This window comes from Tenrec ecaudatus, chromosome 16 (assembly GCF_050624435.1).
Source record: "Tenrec ecaudatus isolate mTenEca1 chromosome 16, mTenEca1.hap1, whole genome shotgun sequence".
NCBI lineage: Eukaryota > Metazoa > Chordata > Mammalia > Afrosoricida > Tenrecidae > Tenrec > Tenrec ecaudatus.
The window spans coordinates 97,010,116-97,027,621 of NC_134545.1; the positions used below are offsets into that span (position 1 = coordinate 97,010,116).

Here is a 17,506-nt window from a genome sequence, read left to right on the forward strand (position 1 = left end):
AATAATCCTCCTCCTCCCAAATGCCCCCGCTAATTTTATGCCATGCCCGCTCCCCACTCTCTCTCGCCCTCCCCTGCACCCCTTGCTCTTAACAAATTCCATGTCCTTGGTGGCGGACTTGAGACCAGACACCTCCCCCCACAGGGGCAGGCCACGTCCTTTTTAGTTGGGAAAGGCCGGCCTTAGGACCATTTTGGTGGCATGTAACCTGAGCAGGTAGGACCACCACGGCCAAAGGTTGCAACGAGCTAAAAACTTGGCAGTGATGGGCTCCCACGGACTTGCAGTCTGAACACTCGGAGACGTATTCGGGGGCAGGCTTCTTTTGTTTTATTCCGTTCTGTTTTTCGTTGCCGTTTTGTTTCTGGTTTTGTTTTGCGTTTAAAAACCACCTGTCCCGTGTGCACAGAGGAGCTTGGCTAGCTGACGTGGTTTTACAGTGCGGAACAGAAGCGTGGCATTGAACGGCATGCACCAGCTAAAACGGCTGCAAGCAGTGTTGCCCGGCTGGCAGAACTTTAACAAGTCTGTGTGTATTATAAACGAATACGGTCTTGGTACCAAAAGGAACCAGAGTAAACCCAGAAGAGTCCATCCAAGTGCAACAGCCGTGTTCTGCCTGCAGGCGCGTCATTCAGGACAGCTGTAGGGACTTCCTTCATGGTGGAGGGGCGCCTACTAGTTCTTGTCACATTTCCTTTCTTTTAATGACCACCTTTGGTTAAATTTGTTGTTTCTTTGTTCTGATACAAGCAGTCTTTGAATTTGGAATATTATGATGGTAGGTATCTCAACCCCACCCCCAACCATGCCTCCCTGTTTGTAGAACCTTCCTCGTCACGTTTACCTCTCCTCCATGCCTCTACCATGTGCTCCGTGTTTAGACTCTAGACCAGATGTCCATCACATCACGCGCATGCCCACGAGTCTCCTGTGTCTCTTTCCCTGCTCTGATGCTGGTACGAGAGAGTGGTGACATGCCCCAAGTGACCCTGCGTTTAGGGGCCAGAGGACCTCGGCGGCTTTATTGCTGAGGGGACCCTTATCAATAGACGACCCTCTGCCCATGGGGACCAAGGAGGAGAGGGATGGAGCCTTAGACGAACACCCATCAGAAAAGGAATTTACACAGAAAGAAGCAGTCAGTTAGGCTGTGACTTCGCAGAGCTGGCGGAAGGGACAGATGCCGCAGTCCAGGGGTCTTGGCAGTAAAATGCACGGGCGCTTCATCATCACTTCGATGAGAGGCGGTGGGCATTGAATAATGTCCTGCCAAGAAAAAGCGAGCTTTGGTGAGGCGCTCAGCCACAGACCGATAGGTCCGCAGTTCAAACCCACCCGCCCTTCATCGTTCCACCCGAGAAAGATGTGGCATTCTACTTCCATGAAGAATTGACAGTCTTGAAAAGCCGATGGTTCAGTTCTGCTTGGGTCCTATAAGGTCGCTGTGAATCAACTCAGTGGCAACATACTTGGCCAAGGTTGACAGAATGCCCCCTGACCCTAGCCAGACAGTGATGTTGTTGTGTCAGGGGGCTGTGGAGAAGATGCCCAGCCACAGGAGTGGTCCCAGACAGGGTCCCCTAGAGGGCCTTCTCCTGGGTTGTACATGGACAGGGGCTGTGCTTCGCACGGCAAGGCTGCACCTGCAACCTCTTCTGTGTACTTTAATCGTGGGGGTAAGGGACGGGGTTAGAAAGCCCTGTTCTGTTCAGGAGTAATTGCCACAAGTCAGACTCGACCTTGAACCTTTTCTAACATTAAGGAACCTGGTAAGCATTGATTGCTGCTTGCTAACCACAAGGTTGGTGGTTCATACCTACCAGCTGCTCCGTGGAAGAAAGATGAGGCTGTTGGCTTCCTTAGAGAATTACAGCCTCAGAAACCCTAGCTAGGTGATCGCTCGGAGTCGGAATTGACCCAATGGCAGTGGGCTTGGCATTTTCTAAGGTTGACTGAAACAGCCCTTGGGCACAGCCCACGTAACACAGAAAACAGCCCTTGTAACTGCTGCTTCGTGAATTTCACAGCGTGAGTTTCTAATGTGCCGATGTGAAGCCAAAGGTTAGGGCAGGAGGCTGCCAGGCCCTTACCACACCCCACATGCATCAGCATCAGTTGAATGTCCCCAGTGGCCAGAGCCCCCCTGCTCTGTTTCAAGGCCCACCGAGAAAGGGAGTTGGGGGACTTGTAGTCTTGAGTAGCAGCCACCGCTGTGTCCACTGTTGAGGGTGTTATTCCAGCAAAGGATGCTCAGGAGGGACTCGTGGTTTAGTGACACATGCCTTGATGGCTACAGCATAGCCATGTTCGAAGCTCTGTGCAGGTCGGGGCTGAAGAGGGCCAGCCCTTGGGCTATAGAGAGAACCAAGTTGGTGTTAATGAGTTGGGGCAGATACAGCTAATTACCCACCCCTTCTCTCCTCGACAGCCAGACCTGGCCTGATGCTAAACCCTGAACCTGTAGGAGAAACTTCACAAAGAAAGGGGAGCAAGAAAAACAGCAAACACCGAGGCATTTGGTGGCTGACCAGAAGTGGGCGTGGGCGCCAACTGCCCCTACTCGGCTGCCCACTGGAAGAACCGCCCTTGTATCCCTCAGTCTTTGTGCCTGTGTTCCCCATGCTCCACGCATTCCCATGACGTGGAAGCTACCATGGCACGAGGCGGGCGGGAGGGCCCAGAGCGCGCCAGGCCCGCTCCCAGACAATCAGAGCTCCCAGCTTGCAGACACGGGGTTTTTCTGATTTTGTTTGACATTTGAGGTCATTTTAACAAGATTCTGTTTTGAGCCCACCAAGTTGCTCCCCCATCCTTCCACTCTGCCCTCATATAGCATGGAAAGCTGCTTGGTGTCACCCTCTTGCTCTCCCCGATGTGTCCATCCCACCCCACCCCCCTCCTTTCTTTCCCTTCAGACACCCGTTTTATCCTCGCCCCACCCCACCCCCCATTGCTTCTCAGTGTGGCTTACGCCCCTACCCCCTTGCTTCTCCCATTTTGTAAACTGCATGGACATCTTAGTCTCCGAGCATGTCTTGATCTGCAGGATAGGGTGGTTCAAAACTCGGAGAGGCTTCATTTCCCTTGGATTCTGGGCTGGGCACAGAACCCCGCAGCCTCCTTCAATCCTCCAAGGAAAGAAAGGGACTTGCTAAATTCAATTGCACTGCTCCCCATCCCCAAGTCCTTTCCGGCCTGGAGGAGGTGCATGGACCACAAGGGCCTCGTCCGAGGGGTCTCCGCCTCTGGGAGGGAGAAGGACTGAGCATGTACCCTCCCACCCCCTCCTCTTCTTCCCTCCCTCTGCCATCTTGCTGAGCCCCTCCCCACCCCCTACCACCACCAGGCAACAAGGAGCATGAGCAGAGAGCGCTGAGGCACTCGATGCCCCTGTCCTTTCAGAGGCCAGGGACGTTGTCCAACAGCAGTGGCCCTCCCCCCAAGCAAGCTGGTGGGGGCTTTGCAGTGGCTGAAAGCTCTCGGTTTTCGACAGAGTGTTACCAGCCGTGGTTGGGACGGCATCCTAGGGCTCCTTAGACCCACAAGTCCCCGGTGTCTGCCATTGCTAGGGCCACGCTCTAGTATTGCCTTCTCGGCCCATGGCTTCCTGTCGAACTGGGGTCCGTGGTAACACGGTACCTCTAGTGCATAGCCATCCTTGGGTGGCAAGCCAGCAGGATACTCTCAGATTCTTACTTCTGTCTCATGCATAGAGGATGGCAGAAGAGGGGAGATGGCGGTTTCTGGCACAGGGCAACACTTGAGTCTTTGTGGTCTAAAAAGTATGGTCCCCCTCCCGCCCACCCCCACCCCCTGCCCAGAAGGAGGGTCCAGGCTCCAGTTACCTGGTGAGTCTTCTTGGTCGTCACCCCCTGTGATGGGTCTGGACTGCCGTTCCCCCCACCCTCCTTGACATAACTGACCACATCCGAGGACCCCGCCCCTCTATCCCCAGCCTCACCTTCTCTCCTTCCAAGCTTTCCCCTCTGGGATGCGGGATGGGAAACCCCCAAAATCCAAAAAATAAAAATAAAAAATCAAGTCGAAATCTTAATGGAATCCACAACCTGCAGGCCATACGACCAGTTATTCTTGTTCCTTTGCATTGTTTTCTGTTTTTCTTCTTCTCCCCTACCTCCGTTGATCCTCTTCGACCCGTTTCTTGGTGGTTTTGTTTTGTTTATTCGGTTGCTTTTGGTTTTTGTTTTTTAAGTTTATTTCCTTTTGGTTTTGTCTCTCCCCACCCCTGCTCCTCTCCCCTGATTCTGACCTCTCTTGATTTGGTGTGGTTCTTAACAGACCAGCCCCAGAGCTCTCCGGGCACCGGCAGCCTGGTGGCGGCGGTGGTGGTGGTGGTGGCGGTGGCGGTGGGGGTAGTGGCGGTGGCTGGAGGTGGCCTCAGTGGTGCTGGGTTACAACTGTGAGACCTTTTATTAGCGCTACCTTCAGCAATGTGGCCTCAACAGTCAGCATTTTGAGAGTTGCCTGTGGGCCTGATGCACCTAGGGGCAGAGCTCTCTGTCTTGCATGCTCACACACATTCACACTCATACACACCCACCCATACGCATACACTCTTTCTCTCTCTCTCAGGTTGGGGTGAGGAGTGGTGGGAAAGGGGGGATGGACACTGGTGGGATGGCTGCAGTTTCTGAGCCCAAAGAGAAATCGCTAGCTTTGTCTCGAAGCTCAGTGTGGACAAGGCCATCATTGGCAAGTAGGTGCATGGCCCACAGGTGACTTGGCTCTGGGCCGAAGTGGGTCTGGGGGAGGACAGAGGCAGTTCTGGACTCTTGGCTAGCTGGCTAGCTGGCCAGAGCAGTCCGGCTGCGGCAAGCACCCCGGGGTGACTTTAAGCTTGCCTGACACCGGGTGTGCCACCTCCCTGGGGCCCCCCTGCCAGGTGGTGGCCTCTGGCTCTGAGCTCTCACTGGCTCTCTCCTCTGGCTTCTCTGCCCAGCATTCACCCTTCCCTCTCTCCCCCTGTTTCTAGGAGAAAAAAAAAGTGCGTTCGCTACATACAAGGTGAAGGCGGCTGCCTCAGCTCACCCTCTTCAGATGGAAGCTTACTAGACTCGCCTCCCCCCTCCCCCAACCTGCTAGGCTCCCCTCCCCATGACGCCAAGGCGCAGACTGAGCAGACCCAGCCTCTCTCGCTGTCCCTGAAGCCAGACCCCCTGGGCCACCTGTCCATGATGCCTCCGCCACCCGCCCTCCTGCTCGCCGAGGCCGCCCACGGCAAGGCCCCAGCCCTCTGCCCCAACGGGGCCCTGGACCTGCCCCCCGCCTCTCTGCAGCCGCCCGGCGTCCCCTCGTCTCTCGCACAGCCGTCGACTTCTTCCGTACATTCCCACAGCGCGCTGGCCGGGACCCAGCCCCAGCCGCTCTCCCTGGTCACCAAGTCTTTAGAATAGCTGTAGCTTCGTGCTCCATCCGGTTGGCTGGTCCCCATGTCCCGATGGCCTTCTCTTTGATCTCCTCCCCCTCGTCGCCCTCCCACCACGAAAGATTCTTGTTTCTGTTGGGTGGTTGTTTTGTTTTTGTTGGTTTTGTTTTTATTTGGATACCCTTTGGTTTTCGTGCCACGTGGCTACATGAGTTGATGTTTATCGAGTTCATTGGTCAATATTTGACCCGTCCTTATTTCAATGGCTCCTTTTAAATATTATAGATGAGAGAAGAACCTCATGATTCTACCAAAATTTTTATCAACCGCTGTTTAAAGTCTTTGTAGCGTTTAAAAATATATATAAATATCTATATATACATAACTGTTATGTAGTTCTAATAGCTTAGTTTAAAAAGACTGGTTAAAAAAGAAAAAAGAAAAAAAAAACCCGCGAAGACGAAGAAGCAATTGTGAAGTGGCCCCTCCAGCAGGGGCTACTTCTGTCTTATTTGTATTAAATACGAGCTTGCGAACCAATCATTTTCAACCTCATCGTTTTGAACCACACGGGCACGCCGGATGCCGTGCCATTACGTTTTTGTTCTGTTTTCCTCCTTTTTTCTTTTTCTCTCTCCTCCTGTGTGAAACAACTTTTATTGTGATGTTCCTTGCTATTGTTTAAATGTACAGAAACAAAGGGTTAAAAATGTGTTAATATTACCTTGTTCCATGGTGGTGTTCTTTTCCGGGGGGGGGGGGCGGCGGGGGGGGTGTTACTCAGCAATGAATGGAATCACAACCCTGTTGGACCGATCAGTAGTATTTATTGCTTTAGAGATTGCTTGTCGTAACTGTATGTTGTCCCTTTTAAAATATGTTCTCCTTTTTCTTAAAACTGTATAGAGTTCCCCCCTCCTCTTAGCCTAAGCAGCTTATATATAATGACTCATTTGTACAAGGTTTTTAAGTTTATATATAAAATGTGTATATATATTTTTGTTCCCTCCCACCCCTCCTTTTCTTGTTTTTTTTTTCTTTTTGGCTGTATGAAACCCAGAATGCCACCAAATGGACATTAATAATTGCATTCAAGGATCAGTAGCATTAATACAAGTTGCTTTAAAAGCCATTACTTATCATTAAGACTTGAAAAATCAGTGAGGGAATTTTAGCGACGCTGTCTGAGAAGCCGTGGGGACTCTCCGGGGTGTCCCCGTCTCGCCCCTTCGAACCTGCAGTTCAACGCCCTCTGCCATTAGGCATGGACTGGCCCTGTGCAGAAACTTCGATGTGCCAAAATTCTCAGTGACTTTAGCTTTCTCCCCCTTTTTGAGGCTGTAATTTTTGTTCATCCTGTTTTGCTGTGATGTTACATAGATAGATTTGTATGTAGTTTTAATGTCACCTATAACAAGATGTGCTTGGTAGCAGATTGTCCGGAAAGCATTTTAAATGAAGAGGTAAAAACCCGTTAGGGTCCAAATTCTGTACGTTAGATTACCGTTCAAAAGGAAAAACCAGCTGCCGCTTCTATGTACACATATTACATACGAGTAGGGAGCGAACTTTAAAAGAAAAAAAAGACAAAAAAAATCCTAGGCATGTTGATGTTGCAAAATGCTGTATAAAGCTGAGACCTGTTCATTCAGTGCCCTTGTAGTTGACATGAAGCGATTGTAAAACTGTCTGATTTTCCTCTGGTTTATTAAGATGCTAACTATAACATTTTTTTTTGTGAATACTTTGAATGTTTCCTAACAGTTGTGATGTTACCGTTCCGTTTTATGCTCTTATTCCAAGTTCATTTTTAATGGTTTGGAAGCCATTTTTGTAATGAATAAATGTTCACTCTGTACAGTATCTGTAGCATGCCGGTCTGGATTAATAAAAGCAACTTAGTATGTGCACATACAGGCTGGTCGCTTGTTTCTGTGATGGGACTTTGCTCTCCAAGGGTAACCGGATTGACCCCACAAGAGAAACGTATCTGCCTCCCAGCTGGTGCTGGACCCCTGGATGAGTGTATGGATTGGAGATGATGACTTAGAAATGGAAACGTGGCCCTGAACTCCCTGCAGGGGTTGCACCTCCTTTGTGGACCTCGGAGTCCACTTGACATCGCCGGCAGAGGTCTGGCTTGTCCAACGTGCCATTTGCCACAAGACGACTGACCTCACGTCCAAATCCTGGTGCATGCGTTTCCCCTTATTATCCAACTGTGGTGTCACCAGCGTGTTTCCTTCTGATCTTAACGCACAGTTGAGGGAGCTCCTGACCCAAGGCCCAACTCAGTGACAGACTGCACGGTCCCGTGCCATCCCCGCAGTCAGATCCCCAATGTGATCCAGCGGGTTCTAGTGGCCGGTTTTTGGAATTAGGTCACTGCATCCTAACTTCCTGCCTGCCTCGTCCACCTTGGTGCGGAAGCTCCATGAAACCTGTCCAGCATCATAACAACCCCCAAGCCGCCCCTGACAGACAGATGGTGGCCGCATGTGAAGTGCTCTAGGGATTGAGCCCAGGTCTCCTACATGGAAGGCAAGAATTCTCCCACCAGAGCCCCGCAGCCCCCCTGGCTGCCTTACAGCACAGCTTCGGAGCTCTGATATGCCCTACCCGTCCCTCTCCCAGGTTCCCACAGACAGGATTTAAGTCTTAGTATTGAGAGGTAAGGAACTTGAACATGGCCGTTGGGAGGACCATTAATGTGAAAGGGTCAAGTGGAAACCTTGTCTCTAGAGCTGAGCGACTGTGCAAGAAGTCTTAGGAAATTACAAGGGTGCTTCACGTCGAGGTTTATATGGCGGGGAGTGGGGTGGCGGTGTCTTACGGTCAGTAGCACCCAGGTCCTTTGGCAGTACCCTGGCACGAGAGTGAGATGAGGACCTTCAGTCCTGGCCTGTAGGGGAGATCTTCCTAAGCATCCCCTTTGAATTCATTTCTCCCAAGCCTGGGATTTCATGGATAAATATAGTACATGGTTCTACTTATCTAGGACATCTGGACCTTAGCTTTTAGACTCATTACACGCCTTTCAAAGGATGGGTTTTAATGAGTGTTGACAATGTTCGTGTCGACAGGCTCGGGTTTTTTTTTTTTAGCCTTGCCTTTTGACCCTCCAGGAAAGCTCCTCAGACACTCCGGCGAGAGCCGTTGTATAAAATGGAAGCATTTCTTTCTCTTGTTTTGCTCTGCTCTGTGTTCCGGAGATGTGGGGAGGAGGCGTGCTTCTGAGTGCCCTTTCCTGGTTTATTTTACACACTGGGTCCAGAGTGACCTCAGAAAAGACATTCAGTCACCAGACTAGAACCATTCCATCTGTGGTAACAGGCCAAGGCACTTCGGTGCATCTTTTGGTTTCTTTTTCATCCAGACACTACCTGAGGCAGGTATGATTCTCCTCAGCTACCCTCCCTCAGCATTTTTCTTTTTTGAATAATGAATTTAGAAACTTAACGTGGTCAAGTGCCTTTTCCAAGGCCGTACATTTAGTGGCTGGTGGAACTGGGCTGGAGATTGTCCCTGTGCGTCCGTGCAGCATAAACACGTGGTCCTCCGTTTGTTCCAGATGCTCTTCTTTTCCCAGGTCCCCACTCCTCATTCCCTGCCCGGGTCACCCTCCCCCATCGATCAGGTCTCCGCAGAGACATCGCTTTCTGGAAAGATATCCCGACCCCTTTAAGGTCAGTCTGGTTTCCCTGCCACTCACTCTCTCTGCACCCTGATGGAGTCTTAAATAGGGGAATTCCTGAGGGTCTGCTCATCTGGAAACAGGTTTCATACAAAACTGATGCGAGGGAAACTGAGGCTTAACGAAGTTGCGAGACAGATCATACAGCCAGGACAATCGCCTTGCATAGACGACTGAAAAAGCCACCATCTTTGCTGACGAGGCCCCTGAGGAGGCAGCGGAGGGAAGCTTTGGGCAGGCAGAGCTTGGACTGGACTGTGTGTTGGCTGGCGTTCTGGGCGGTCTACTGACGGCCCACGACCTCGGGGCCAGCCTGGGAATGAAGGCTGTTCTTTAGGGAAAAACAAGGGACAGCCTCTGTGCTTCTGGATAGGCAAACCCTGGATCTTGTGTCATCGAACTCACGTTGAATCTAGAAGCTTGCTTAGTTTTGTTTCCTTGTTCCTATTTTTAGTCATTTTCATGAATTTATGTTTAAAAGTCATTCTCTGAGTGTTCCCCACCCTGACTGACTGTGGCTTCTGAACTGATCATTTTAAGGAACTTCCTGTATTATTTATACCCCAACACTGTTAGCACTGGAGTCCCTCCTACTGGCCTCAGCCCATTAGCCAGCTACTGTTAGCCAGCCGGAAGGTGGGCAGTTCAAATTCACCTGCGGCACCTCAGAAGTCAGGCCTGGCAATCTGCTTCCCAAAGATCACAGCCTTGAGATGCCTACGGAGCAGTCCTAATCCCCGTACATGGGGCCCCCGGGACTTGGGACTGGCTGGGCAACAACGGGGACCCACAACCCTTGAAAGCTCTGAGACATTTTCTCATGAGCCCTGGTGGCAGAGTGGGCTGTGCATCGGCTGCTTACCTTAAGGCTCATACTAGCCATGCTGCCGAAGAAAGACGAGGCATCCTGCTCCCATGAAGATCTGCGGTCTTGGGCACCCCGAGGGACAGTCTCGCCCTGCCTGACAGTGATGAATCCGAACCCGCTTGAGGGCAGTGTGCTTGGTTTGGGGGTCATGGGAGGTTCTGGCCCTGTTCCACTCAGTGCCTAGAATGCCGTTATGAGACCAGCCTCACTGCAAAGGAGGCTGGGAAATTTTGGGAAGCACACACAGCTAGGAGGGAGCACACCATCCGTGCCACAGCTTCTTAAACCCAAACCGGTGCCGTTGAGTTGATTCCGACCCTAGAAACCGGAGGGCAGACTCGAACTGCCCAGCTCTGTTCCCAAGATTGGAATCTATAGAAGCAGCTGCCACACTGTCCTCCTTTGAGGCAGTTGGGAGGTGTGAACTGCCAACTTCTCAGCACATGGCCAACTGCTTCCCTTGTACCCCACTAGAGCTCCTTTCTACTCCCCTTGAGCTGACAGGGGGCCTTGGGGGGTTATCAGAGCACCCCATTATTACCTTCAGAGCTTCCTTTATTTGCATTATGCTCACATCTTGGAAATGATGTGTTTATGTAGGCGATTCCTGTCCATTGTCTTCCATTTCTCAGCCCCTGGGCTGGCAGACTGAAGACCTATTCGCCTTTGTACCAAAAATATTTTTTTGTCCTGCAAAAATTGCAGCAGGGACTGCTTTTGACTCACAATGCCTTAAAGATTTACTGTCTAGCTCTTTTCCTCAGGAGGCTGCCAGGTAAGCTTCTGGAGGGCGGGAATGATGTTTATCTTGTTCTGAATGGGGTCTGATGTTTCGCAGATAGTCAATAAATATTCGTTAATGAGTACAGGAAGTGCTTTAAAAGGTGTTTCGTGATCAAATGGTTTTAATTTTAATCTGTTCTAATTTACCAATGTTTGGTGTTATTCTTTAAAAAAATTCCCGTTGACTTGATTCTGACTCTAACTCCTAGAATAGAACTGGCCCATAGGATGTCCAAGGCTGTAAACCTTCCTGGCAGCAGACTGCCGTGCCTTCCCTGCAGGGCAGCTGGTGAGTTCAAACCGCGGGCTGTGTGGTCAGCATATGAGCACCCAGCTACTGTACCCCCAGGGCTGCTTATTTTCTAGTTCGTGCATTTACATCCCATTTGAGAAGCTTCCCCCCACATCTTATTTTATGAGAATATTCTCTACAACTTTTCTAGAAGCGTTATTGCTTTGCCTTTTGGATTTGGGTCAACAATCCCTCGGAGTCCGGTTTTGTGTACGACGTGATGAATGGGTCACAGTTCATCTTTTGTTTCTATGGATACTCAGGTAACCTGGTACAATTCAAGTCACTATGGTTTTGGATCTCCTTGACGCTCCATTCCATTCCATTGAGCTGTTTCTCCATCTGGGGACCAATACCACACTGTTTTATTTACTGTACCTTTTTTATAAGCTTTGCTACCCTCGATTGTGTTCTCCATCAAGATTATTGTAGCTTTCTCAGCCCTTCGGGGCACCGTGTAAGCTTTGGAATCAGCCTGTCAATTTCCATACACATACTGATGCACCATGCTGGGTTTTTTATTGTGTTTGTGATGATTCTGCTCTTCAACTTGGAGAGAATTAATACCTTACAAATAAATTTTAAAAAGTATTTTAAGTTCAAGCCATGGATATAGATCCCTCTTCCATTTGTATTCCCTAATTTCTTTCAACAATGTTTTGTAGTTTTATGTGTACAAGTTTTCTATGTCTCTGATTGAATTTATTCTCCGGTATTTGGCATTTTTAAAATTAAGTATTTTTAAATGTTTATAATCGTTTGTTGCAGAGATGTAGAAACACAGTTGCGTTTTGAATATCATCCTCGGATCCAAAACCTTCCTGAGTCATCTTGTACTTTCGACATATTAGCGATAGCGTCTTTTGGATTTTCTACTATCCCAAACCCAACCCCTGCCATCAAGTCAATTTCAACATAGAGGCACCCTATATAGAGATGCCAAGGTTTCATGACTCTTAACGAGAGCAGAGTCTCATTTTTCTTCTGCAGAGGGGTTGGTGAGTTTGAAGTGCCAACCTTGCAGGCTGATGCATCCTTGACAGGGGCTCCTCAAATCATTATGTGCCCCACTACCCCCACCCCACACACACCATCGTTTTTTCCGTGTATTGCTCTGGCAAAAACTTTACTAGAATGTTGAATAAAAAAAATGAAACTCACTGCCATCGATTCAATTCTGACTCATCTCGATCAGGGTAGAGCGAACCCTGCATGTTTCCGAGCCTGTCACCCTTTGTGGGAGTAGAACACCTCCTCTCTCTTGCATGGAGGCGCGGGCGATTCCAACTGCTGATCAGTATGTAACCAGCACGGGACCAGGGCTCCTCAGAATGTTGATGATGTTGAACTTCCTGGGTTTTCACCTGAATTTAGGAGACTAAGCTCAGGATCCCAGTATTTAGAATGACATCAGCTGCTGATGCATGCAGACGCGTATTCTCTCAGTAAGAGAATTCCTCTGAGTCATAGTCTGCTGAGAATGTTTCTCCCTGCCTCATAGAAGGAGCGAGAAGGCAAGTCACAACTTAGGCGATAATGTTGGCAATACGTGTATCTGGCAAGGGACTTGGTCTAGAAACGGAACGAATACCTCCCACCCGAAAGAAAAGGATAGCTTACCAAATTAAAAGTGAGCCATCCCCGCCAAAAACGAAGAACATAAAAACAGGCGAGTTGCCCAAAAAAGAGACATCGCGGCATCAAGGAGCTCCATTCATAACGATCCCACGGGCACAACCCTGTCCATCCGCGGTAGACGAAAGAGCTAACGCCACGATCCTTCCCATCCAGCGCCTTCAGATGCCTCTGGATTTTCCCCTAGCTTCCTCTCCGCCGAAATGCCAGCCGTGGTATTGAACGGGCGGAGGAAGCAACATGTAATGAAGACCGAGTCTGCCTTGTCGCTTACGAAGCAGGCATCTCGGGCTCGCCTTTCCAAATGGTTTTCTGTACGCTGCTTTCCCTTGATTCCTGGAAGCCCCGAAACCTAGGAACTGGTTATGCGTGGGCTGCCAAACGAAATGGCAACCGCTGGAAGCCCCCAGCTGTTGGTGTCTGTAAAGACTAACGGTCTCGGAAATCCTCGGGGGCAGCTCGACCCTGTTCTAGCGGGTTGCTCGGTGGTGGAACCCACTCAGTGGCAGTGAGTTGTGGGTTTTTTTGGCTTTTCACCGGATGTCAAGAGCTCTGGTGGTGGGCGCCATGGTGAAGCACTCAACTGCTAACCAAAAGGCCGCAGCTGGCAACCCCCAGCCACGTTACAGGAGAAATAGTTAGCCGTCTGCTTCCACAGAAATGTACCCCCAGGAACCCGATGGGGCAGTGACACTCTTTCCTATAGAGTCTCTGTGAGTTGGAATCCACTCATTCTACCCCTCCTGCCAGACTGGAAGGACGGACCAGAGAAGGGACCCCAGGAATGGCTTTCCTGAGGCCCCACGGCTGGTGGCTGGCAGGGTTTATCTAGAGGAGAGGCCATGATTCCAGCACTTTATTTATTTATTTATTTATCTATCTATCTATCTATCTATCTATCTATCTATCTATCTATCTATTTATTTATTTATTTAGATTCCAGCACTCTCGATTGAGGATCTTTCTGGTAAGGACCTCTTGAATTCTCTGCAGACTTGCTTTGATGGGATTTTCATCCAGCGGCCGGCTCCAAGGCTTGTCCCACATCATGGGTCATGCAGTGGAGAGCATGGGCCAGTATTGAAGGGAATGCACCTTCGCTCCTGAACAGCAGTGACAGAGCAGGCAGCTTCCCGCGTGCCCAGCACCCTACTGGACCCCGGGGCACCCAAATTCAGCCGTGTGAGTCTTCCTCGTCAGGGTACCATGCTGCCCTGGTTGGTGGGGCCATCGCTGTGTGCAGCAGGAGCAAACATGCCTGGCTGTGCCATCCCCACCAGTGTTCTTGTGTTTGAACCCATCGTTGCAGCCACTGTGCCAATCATCTTGTCGAGGGCCTTGCTCTCTTGTGCCCCTCTGCTTGACCAAGCATGATGTCTTTGTCTAGGAACCGGCCTCTCCTGACAACGTAGCCAAAGTCCATGAGATGAAGTCTCGCCATCCTTGCCTCGAAGAGCATTCTGGCTATGGTTGTTCTACGAGAGACGTGTTTGTTCTCTTGGCTGTCCATGCACTATCGCTGTTCTTCACTGGCACCCTAATTCAAAGGCACCGGTTCTTCTTCAGTCTTCCTTACGCAATGTCCGACATAGGAAGCAATTGGAGAAAGTATAGACGTGGTCAGCCACACCTCAGACCTCAGAATACCCTCCTGGCTGGTCAACATTTTCAGGAAGTCTCGTGTGGCAGATTTATCCGCTCCTAAACCAATTACAGTGTCATGGGAGGGAGCTAGGTGACATGCACACAGTCGGTCAACTTAGAAGTGGCAGCGGTGGGAATAAGATCAATCTATGATGGAGGCCATGGTTATGTTCTTGACTGCCAACCAGAAGATTGGCGGTTCGAAGCCACCCAGCAGCTCCTCGGGAGAAAAGTCCTAGCTAGCGCTCTGCTCTGGTAGCGATCGCTGTCTGGGAAACGGCAAACAGGCAGTGCTACACTGTCACGCTGGGTCACTCTAGGTCAGGAGCCACTCCACAGCACTGAAGCCCAGCACAACCACATCTTGCCTACAGAACCATTCCATTCATCCGCCTGTTGAGAAAGGGTCTTCAGGAGAAATCGAGTCCCGGGATTTCTGCGAGGCTTGGAAAAGTTGCCAAAGGAGGCCAGACTGAGAGGTTGGGTCTCCTTGGTAGAAACGAGGCTGTTCTCGCCGGAGGGAACCGTGAGCACCCAGATTACTTCGAACAGTCTCTGCCCTCCGTTAGAAGCCTGCGGCAGGCAGTGCTGGCTCAGCATAGGAGACGGGACCGGGACAAGATCAAAGCCACTTAGCCTCAGATGGGCTGCTCCCTGAGGCAGGCGGGTCTGGGTGCGTATGCAGTGTGTGGACGGACACCCTCATTCCCTGAGTCAGCATCTCGGGGTCCTCCTGGCTGCTGGCTGAGGCGGTTCTGGCAGAACCGGTACCTCCAAGTGGAGCTGGGCCTCAGAGGCGGAAGGTTTGGCCTTTGGAGCAGCCAGCCAGGCCCACTCCAAGGCCAAGGCTGTTTTCCTCAGGAATGGGCTGGGCCCACCTCGCCTCACCCTCCCGCCAGGCCCTCCCCAGCACCCCCTCCACCTTATATAATGGTACATTATACAACATCGCAAAGCAGGTGGTATTTTTAAAGACAGCAAGTGAGCATTTTTTTGGCCTAAAATTGGGAGTGAAACAGATGGATTTTTAAGACTCGGGGCTTTTCCTATGAATAGTAACTGTTGTTCTCTTCAGCTTTAAACACCAGTTTCAAGACCACCTCCAGCAACCAATCAGCACTCTGTTATTTAATTATAACAAAATTCTGAGCTCTGTCTGCTGCTGCTCGGACAAGTGGGGGGCACTGGATCAATTTCTGGAGCCAGGCAGACTTGCCAACAACAATTTTCCTTTTCCCAGAGGGCGTCGGAGGCCGGGGCGGGATCCAAGTCCCTCCTCTCCCGCCTGCTCCATGCGGGCTCCCTGTCAGGGCGCTTGAAAAGGGTTATAGAGAGGCAGATAAATGCCCTTCTTGTTGCAGCCTTCCCTGACAGCGCCGACTCCCGCCAATGATCTCATCCCGGCCTCATTACGGTTGGTGCCAGATTTTTTCCATTAACAGGTAATTGAGTAGAAACTAAAATAAGCGAAGTTTGTTTCATCCCTGGGATTTTCTTGCTTGGGTTTGAAAGAAAAACACTTTAGCATCGTGAGTGGAGGAGTCCTTGAAAACGTATTTATGTTTTCCCAGTGATTTGTCGCTTGGAAGGTGTCATTAGCCCATTCCTGGCCTCTGTCTTTTTGTAGTTCTTCTTAAAGGGCCCCAGCATTCAGAAAATGGAGACTAGTCTACAGGGTCCCTCTCTGGCTCGCACCCTGTTTTAAGAGAGTAGGGTTCACTGTGTTCTTGTTCAAAGCAAATAACCGAGCTCACTTGCTCTCTCTCTCTCTCTCTCTCTCATTCGTCATTCCGCCACTCCTTGGAAATCACCAGTATAGGAACCTTGATCAAAAGGGGGAAATTGTAGAGCAGAATTTTAAATTCTCATGGACTCTAAACCTTCTGGAGCCATAAAGGGTAGAAAAACTCTTGAAATCATTAGCCTGAGACCACCTTTAAACCAAGGAAAATATCCCCTGAAGTCCTAATACCAAATAACAGTTTGGCTTTATTTAGTTAAAAAAAAAAAAAAGAAAGTGTGTCTGGAGCATTATTCTCTTTTCAGTACAGGTATCAGATGGACAACAGCAATGCAAAAGATGAGAGAGGGGAGTTGGGGGCAGAGGCTTGATGTTGATGAGGGAGGACGTTGATGGAAAGCGAGGGGGAGCCTGGGGAAACGACGCTATGGATGTAACAAGTGCCACTGCAGCAAACTGGCTGAATTGGTGTTTGCTTTGCTGTGTATGTTTTCAACAACTACAAAACAAAATGTAGAGGGAAAACACCCAAGAACAAACCCTCACAAAAAAATAGGCAATTGCCGGTAGAAATCTGTGGATCGCCCTGCCTCAGCTTACAAGTCACGATGCCAGTTCTCAGGTGCTGTCTGAAACATGCCCCCCCCACTCCCCTCCTGCCTACGTGCCTTGACCACCCTCTCTTTTTAAATCATTTTATTGGGGGCTTGTACAGCTGCTTTTTTTCTTATTTAAAATAACTTTATTAATTCTACCTTGCAGGACTGAATAGGGCAGAGGTTGTACACTGGTGCATATGGGGGCTGGAGGCACAGGGAATCCAGGGTGGATGATACCTTCAGGACCAAGGGTGTGAGGAGCTATGCTGGGAGAGTGGAGTGAGTGGGTTGGAAAGGGGGAACTGATTACAAGGATCCACATGTGACCTCCTCCCTTGGAGATGGACGGCAGAGAAGGGGGCGAAGGGAGACTCCGGATAGGGAAAGATATGACAAAATAACAATGTATAAATTACCAAGGGCACATGAGGGAGGGGGGAGTGGGGAGGGAGGGAAAAAAAAGAGGACCTGATGCAAAGGGCTTAAGTGGAGAGCAAATGCTTTGAGAATGATTGGGGCAGGGAATGTGCGGATGTGCTTTATACAATTGATGTATGTATATGTATGGATTGTAATAAGAGTTGTATGCGCCCCTAATAAAATGTAAAAAAAAGAAAAGAAGAGGAAAAAAAAAGAAAATGATTAGGGCAAAGAATGTACAGATGTGCTTTATACGATTGATATATGTATATGTATGGATTGTGATAAGAGTTGTATGAGCCCCTAATAAAATGTTTAAAAAATAAAATAAAATAACTTTATTGACCCATTATTAACATATCATACAATTCAGTAGTTCAGTCACTTCAAGAAGAGTTGTACAATCATCACCACATCAGTTTTAGAATATTTTCTTCATTC

General features: G+C 49.7%; 1 protein-coding gene across 26 annotated transcripts in view; it reads left to right on the forward strand.

Annotated features, from left to right (window-relative positions):
- TCF7L2 (transcription factor 7 like 2) overlaps window positions 1–7,292 on the forward strand; it is a 215,116-nt gene extending 207,824 nt beyond the window's left edge. For 14 of the 26 annotated variants that reach the window (XM_075533508.1, XM_075533509.1, XM_075533513.1 and 11 more), the window contains one exon: window positions 4,997–7,292. In XM_075533508.1, the coding sequence (XP_075389623.1) occupies window positions 4,997–5,417 (421 nt within the window). In that variant the 3' untranslated portion in view covers window positions 5,418–7,292. The remainder of the gene's footprint in view (window positions 1–4,996) is intronic. The other 12 variants (XM_075533526.1, XM_075533528.1, XM_075533530.1 and 9 more) reach the window with 2 other exon arrangements.
- The last annotated feature ends 10,214 nt before the right edge of the window (window positions 7,293–17,506 follow it).